Source organism: Primulina eburnea, chromosome 11 (assembly GCF_022965805.1).
Source record: "Primulina eburnea isolate SZY01 chromosome 11, ASM2296580v1, whole genome shotgun sequence".
NCBI lineage: Eukaryota > Viridiplantae > Streptophyta > Magnoliopsida > Lamiales > Gesneriaceae > Primulina > Primulina eburnea.
Window position 1 is genome coordinate 40,510,647 of NC_133111.1, and position 6,670 is coordinate 40,517,316.

General features: G+C 37.2%; 1 protein-coding gene across 3 annotated transcripts; it reads right to left on the minus strand.

Annotated features, from left to right (window-relative positions):
• Nucleotides 1-450: 450 nt before the first annotated feature.
• Nucleotides 451-4,939, minus strand: LOC140806067 (LEAF RUST 10 DISEASE-RESISTANCE LOCUS RECEPTOR-LIKE PROTEIN KINASE-like 2.4). 3 transcript variants are annotated; one of them, XM_073162520.1, is made up of 6 exons: nucleotides 4,922-4,939; nucleotides 3,546-4,364; nucleotides 2,262-2,941; nucleotides 2,094-2,141; nucleotides 1,904-1,942; nucleotides 451-1,822 (listed from the first exon to the last, which is right to left on the minus strand). In XM_073162520.1, exons 2-6 carry the CDS (start codon nucleotides 4,307-4,309, stop codon nucleotides 672-674), a joined length of 2,682 nt encoding a protein of 893 aa, XP_073018621.1. In that variant the 5' UTR covers nucleotides 4,310-4,364; nucleotides 4,922-4,939; the 3' UTR covers nucleotides 451-671. The 3 variants fall into 3 exon arrangements, with proteins under 3 accessions (XP_073018621.1, XP_073018620.1, XP_073018622.1); XM_073162519.1 differs by lacking the exon at nucleotides 4,922-4,939 and having other exon boundaries at nucleotides 3,546-4,397; XM_073162521.1 differs by lacking the exons at nucleotides 2,094-2,141; nucleotides 4,922-4,939 and having other exon boundaries at nucleotides 452-1,822; nucleotides 3,546-4,397.
• Between the last annotated feature and the right edge of the window lie 1,731 nt (nucleotides 4,940-6,670).

Below are 6,670 nucleotides of genomic sequence, written 5' to 3' on the forward strand. Positions count from 1 at the left end.
CTATAAAGTTATATTTACTGTTTAAACTTTATAGATACAATGAATTTTTCCCAAAATAAAGATATACAAATTATCCCGTTAAGAAATTTGATAAAAACTTGTGTGAGACAGTCTCACGAGTCGTATTTGTGAGACGAGTCTCTTATTTGGATCATTCATGAAAAAATATTATTTTTTATGCTAAGAATATTACTTTTTATTGTGAATATGAATAAGGTTGTGAGACGGTATCACAGATTAGGATCCGTGAGACGATCTCACGTTAGACTCACTCAAGATATTTAAACAATTAAGAAAATTCCATATATTATTTTAACTACTCCATGAAATTTATTGAGCTATAAGTAATAAAACATAAAGTAAAATTATAAAATGTGAAAATGTTCTTGATTTCAACCTAGAGATTTGGATAGACTTCTAAAACACCAATCTTTTTTTTTTTTTTAATGAAGTAATTCCATGAAAAGAGGTAAAAATAATTACAAATACAAGTACACTCGGCATCTCTAGTAGATACACATAAAATCGAAACACTGCAATCTATCTACGTCAAACTAGAAAACAAATAAGAGGAAGAAAGTAAACACCACTCTCTTACTATACAATGAATATGTTCTACATGAAATTCCCGGTCTTTTGCTTAGAATATCAATTGGCACAAGCAACACTAGCTAATTGTAATGCTCTCCCTCAATAGAACTTTCTATCTCTGCATTTCCAGACACAGATGGGGATAATTCTTGCCCTAGTGACGCCGGAGTAAATAGATATGGCTTCGGTGGAATCGGTATGGAATCAAGACTACCTTCTAACATTTCCACAACCTTAGACATCGATGGCCTGTCTGACGGGATGGTTTGAATGCACCAAAATCCCACCAAAAACATTTTCCTTGTGGCTTCTTCTTTTTCACTTGCATCTGCTTCCACGTTTTCAGTTTCATGTAATATTACTTGCTCATAGATTTTATCTGGAAAATAATTTTCGCTGGATTGGATTGATCCAAGGCCGACAATGTTTCTTGCTCCAGCCATTTCAAGAATCATCATCCCATAGCTGTAGACGTCCGACTTGTGAGAAACTCCTCCAAAATTCCTGGAGAATACTTCAGGAGCAATGTATCCGATAGTCCCTCTTGTCCCAGCCATAGATAAAATACTCTGCTTCTTTTTGCATAGTTTAGCAAGCCCAAAATCAGAGATTTTGGGACAAAAATCTTCATCCAATAGAATATTTTGAGGCTTGATGTCGAAATGAACAATCCTCGTGTTGCAACCTTTGTGAAGGTATTCTAAACCTCGAGCAATACCAACTGCGATCTTAGACAAAGTTTCCCAATCCAGGCTGCAATTCTTATTGAGTGATTCATTGGTGCTGATAAATTTGTCTAATGATTTGTTGGGCATAAATTCATAGACCAAAGCTCTTCTGTTCTTTTCGTAGCAAAATCCCAACAGATTCACGATATTCACATGGGAAGTTCTGCTGATGCTCGCAACTTCATTAATGAAATCTTCTCCATTGCTTTTTGTCTCTGTCAAAAGCTTGACAGCAACAAATTGCCCATTAGGTAGCGTCCCTTTGTACACGCTTCCATATCCTCCATGCCCGAGCTCCTCACTAAATGATTTTGTTATTTTCTTGATTTGAGAATATTTATATTTTTTTGGAGCCAGATATTCATGATTGAGTAGAAAACTTTCAACATTTGAATTAGCTTCTTGGTTCAAAACAAGTTGTAATCTTTTGAAGCGACGTTTTCTTCTGATGCAAACTATGATAAAGGCTGCAACAACTGCAACAGTCACAGTTATGGCCATTCCTAAAAATAAAAAAGACAGGATATCAATATATTAAAGAGATTTAAAACCGATTAATGGACTGAAGGCAGCACAAGATTTACCAATTAGAACCTTCTTCACGGTAGATTGCCTGGATTCACCTGGTAGAAACTTTCACATTATTAGACAATCAACTTTTTGGTTTCAAGAATTTGTCACAACTTAACGTAATGATAGATTTTTTTTCCTGATCAAGAGATGAAAAATGGACCGAAATGGGCAGCTGGAAGCTATAAGCTGAACATACCATACCGGTATTATAAAATGGAGAAGGTCCGGGGCTAAGTGTCGGAGTCAAACCTAGTATAAAGAAAACAAATCACGTTGAGCCAGTCAAAAGTGTATGTAAATTTGTACAATTGTGGTGAAATCTATTCACCACTACATAAAAACTATGAGTAGGATGAAACTTGCAAATACCTGTTGTAGTAGCCACCTCCAGCACATTCTTTGCAATGTCACAGCTAGGCAATGCTGAATCCAGGCCATACCCACAAACACCGCCTGATCGAACACAACCCTGGCAGCTGGCAATGGAATTTAACCATTGGATTGAAAATCCCTGGGCAAGAGCATCCTTCAAATCATTAGGTGAAGCAAAATATTCGGACAAAGCCTCTGCAGCAGACGGATTTACTGGAACAGAAATACTATTGTTGCATGTGGGAGTGGATACTATCTTGGATGCCTCTTCTCCCACGAAATAATTTAGAGTATTGATGCCATCTGTATGGCAGGTAAACTGGTGGTTATCAACTGGCACACTGATGCAATGGTAGTACAGGGTGACATTCTTGTAAATATAGTTTTGAGGAAAGCTGAAAAGGTTTGGATCTAAAGTTGTGTTGTAGAGAACACTCGGACATGTATTGTCCCATAAGTCCTGTCTTGCTACTTGTAGAGTTTGTGACGAGTGATTGATTCCCAGGACTTGATAAGCTCTTGAAGCAATGGTGAGAAGTGGGACATTGCTCTCGCAGTTGGTTAACTGGAAACCTGGAAAGCCGCAATTTCTGGGACGATTCGCTCCCCAGAAGGGATAGCTGATGTTGGTGATGCTGCCGCACTGAAATGGCCGGCTGCACGTTTCATTTTGCAGGCTGCAGTGTTTGGAATGATTGATAAAATCAAATAAGTTTGCAAGTCTCCATGGTCAACAAAATCGTAACAGGTTGCTACCAAAATTATGTCTCGAGAGATTCTTGATTTAGCTTTAGTTATCTCAACGGAACACGGTCAATATATCTTGGGCATTTTTCAGATTCGTAAAAGCATGGCAAAGGAGAGAATTTGAATATAATACGACCTAAAAAAACATAGAACATGAACCAAATGTATGATAGAATATGAGATTATACTATAATACACTTACCCATAAATTAAAACATATCTCAGTAATATGTTATAATTGTAATATAAGATGAAAATTTCCCACTTTCCAGTAAAAAATGTGTAATAAAGTTTTTTAAAAATTCTTATTACATTTTGTTTTATCTTCCTTTTTTTTTTTTGAAAAGAAAGAGTATACTGACTTCTTTTTAGAATGGAAAACTTGAATTCATGGCTTCGAATACCTCCGTCCAAACACAATATTAGAATTTATAATTATAAATTTTTAAATAAAATACGACATTCATTCCTCGTTTTTTTATATATAAATGAATGCTATTGCCAGTTGGCCAATTGTTGGTTAAATCGTGGTACCTTAGTTCGGAGGGACAGAAAGTGATGACATAATCCCCGGCGGTGCAAGTGAGTACTGCATTGGCATCATCGGTCGGGAAGATGAAAGCCATGGGACACGCATTCTTGAACAACTTCAAATAATTTGTCAGCCCGCACACCGATGAACGTTGTGTACCGGTCGCCTTGCACTTGTTCTGGCACGCATCGCCACTTTTAGTTCTCAGGTCCGCTGGGCACAGCCGGTTCATGTCCTCTGTGCAGCCTGTGGATTGGCAGTGTTGTCCTGATCTGCCTCTGGCATCTATCATCATGGGTAAGTTGAAGCCATTGATGAGGCTGATATCGTAAAAGTCCGTGGAATTGAAAGATTCGATGGAGAACTCCGCTAAAGTTGCAGTGGAGTCACCGAAATTGGCGCCTTCGCACTCTATTTGTCCGGAACCGCAGTCGCCAGTACTGCAGGAGCCTTTGCCATTGGCATCGAAAATGCACCCTGTTCTGCCCCAAAACTTACCCACCCACCCTTTTGGAACTTGCAACACTCTGTTGCCACCCTTGGGGAGCTCGAATCCTGTTGAATTAAGTGATGGGGTGCCCGAAATCGCAGGCCAAATGGTTTGAGTACACTTGTTCATGACCGTAAATGTCGCACCATTAACAAGGGCCAATGCTAGAATCCACGATGTGCAAGTAAACGTGTGGAGCAGAACAATGGTGGAAGAAGACATGGCGGCATCGCCTGAATCAGAAGAACTTGTGTGGATGAAGAGACCCGGAATCATGAATCAGTCAACTAAGGAAACAAAATGGTCCTAGTCAAGTTCATCTTTCCAGGAACTTGATGTGCAATGGGGACACCCCCACTGTTCATTCTTTTAAATGAACGCCTCTCTCTTATTTATTATTTTTATTTTTATTTTATTTTTTTAGGTTTCTTTTGGATTTTTTATTTTTAAAAAACATTTTTTAAATTAATCATTTTTTTGAATTTTTTATTTTTATGTTTTTTTAAATTTTTAATTATATTATAATTTTAAATAAATCGTGTTCATGTCTTGTTTAAATAATTTTTCTGTAGTAGTATTTCTTTCGAACATCTACTTTATTTAATAAAATATTTATATAATAATAATATTATTTTTTAAAATTAATAAAACTATTTTATTAAAAAGTAAGATTATTTTTAAAAATTAGAATAATAATGATTTAAATATTGTAAAACATGTTTATTTAATATTAAAAAAATTTATGATGATTGAGTAGACAGTGAGACCCATAAATAATGAGTTTTAATGTTAAAAAGAATATGAGTAAAAGAAATATATTGTTACAATAAATATGTGGCAATGGACCTCACTATTTTTGATGAGTTGATAGGTGCTATAACAACCCACCATTGCGGGTGTCCCCCAACATTCTCGATTAGAGGCCTCTAGGACCTAAGGACATCTTCAACCCTTGCACCAAAATAGCATGAATTCTCCAACGGAGCTCCATTTCCCCTCTGCGCCAAATTTGGCTCAGAGGGGGAGCTCAGAGCTCTATTTTTTTTGTTTTTTTTAAATAAATATTAATATTAAAAATTATAAATATTGTTTATATAATAATAATATATTATTTTTGTAATGCCCGAGATTTAAATAATGTAATCAGATGTTGATTAATTGACAGAATTGAGGTTGTAGGAGCTCACGTGGAAAAGCCGGGCGTCGGTGCAAGACAAACAAGATTTTGTACAGAACTCGTGGCTCCCGAGCGGTAGAAAGAGACCGCCCGAGCGCCAATGCACCATAAGTTTGGATTTCAGGCAGAACGTTTGGTGCCCGAGCGGTAGAATATTACCGCCCGAGCGCCAATGTGTGATAAGCCAAGCATCCGGGCAGAAAGTGCCGCGCCCGAGCGGTACTTTCTTACCGCCCGAGCGCCGCCTGAAAGTGGTGAAAAGTAGACACGTTTCAGAACCATGCAATTGGGATATATATAAACGAATAACACTTTGAAATTCTTCAGAAAGAAGGATAAAGGATCGAGAAAAGGTTTCTGGAAAATAGTGAAAAATCCTTACGTCTTTTGTGAGAAATCCGCTCGTCCGATTTTGAATCCGACTCCGGTATTGAGTTCCTATCGACATAGGCTACAACTGGACGTAAGTTTTGCTACGTTTTGATATGTTCTGAAATTATGGTATTGTTAGAATCTGATATGATTCATATATGATATTCTTGGTATGTTAGACATCGTATAATCGAATCCGGACGGAAGAACAAATACCATATGGAATTGTTATGATTTTCAGAGTTGTTTTGGAATCGATTTGATATCAGAATTGAATTGTTATTGATTATGAGATGTTGGAATTGATATCTGAGAGATATGATATTGTTGGGTATATTGAGACTATGACTTTATGTTATTGAAACAGAATTTGATTGAATTCTGATTATATCCAGTACTGATTGAATGGTGTATTGATACCGTACCCTCGATATCGTTATTGTCAGATTGAGTATTAACAGGCTTGGGGTTCGAGATTTCGACCGAGTGAGAGTATCAGAAAGAAATGTATAAATTAATGTTGAGTTGGGATTGCACAACTCGAGTGAGGTTTGACTCGAGTCTCCCTAAATCACATACTTAGTTTATTACATTGATATTTGTAATGGATGAGATTGATTTTGTTGTCTATTGATTTATAGCCACTGCATGTATTGACTACTGAGTCGTTTAGTCATTGGCTGATTCGTCTAGTCACCGGCTGATTCGTCTGGTTATTGGCTGATTCGTCTAATTATCGACTGATTCGTCTAAACTTTGGCTGATTCGCTTAATTACTGGCTGATTCGTCTAGTTATTGGCTGATTCGCTTAATTCTTGACTGAGTCGTCAATTCTGAGGCTGTTTCGCCCAGACACTAATTCTCGACTGATTCGTCAATTCTGCGGATGTTTCGCCCAGATACTGGATATATGAATTATATCGATGCCGTTTAGGGTGGATTCATTCCTATCAACGAAGATTCGATATAATTAGCAATATCCAGACATGGGGATCCCTAGGTTAGAGTTGAGTCGAGTCTGAGACGACGCGTTGTTTGAGTCGAGTCTGAGTCTGAGCATGATTCATTGTTTGATATTGATTTATGT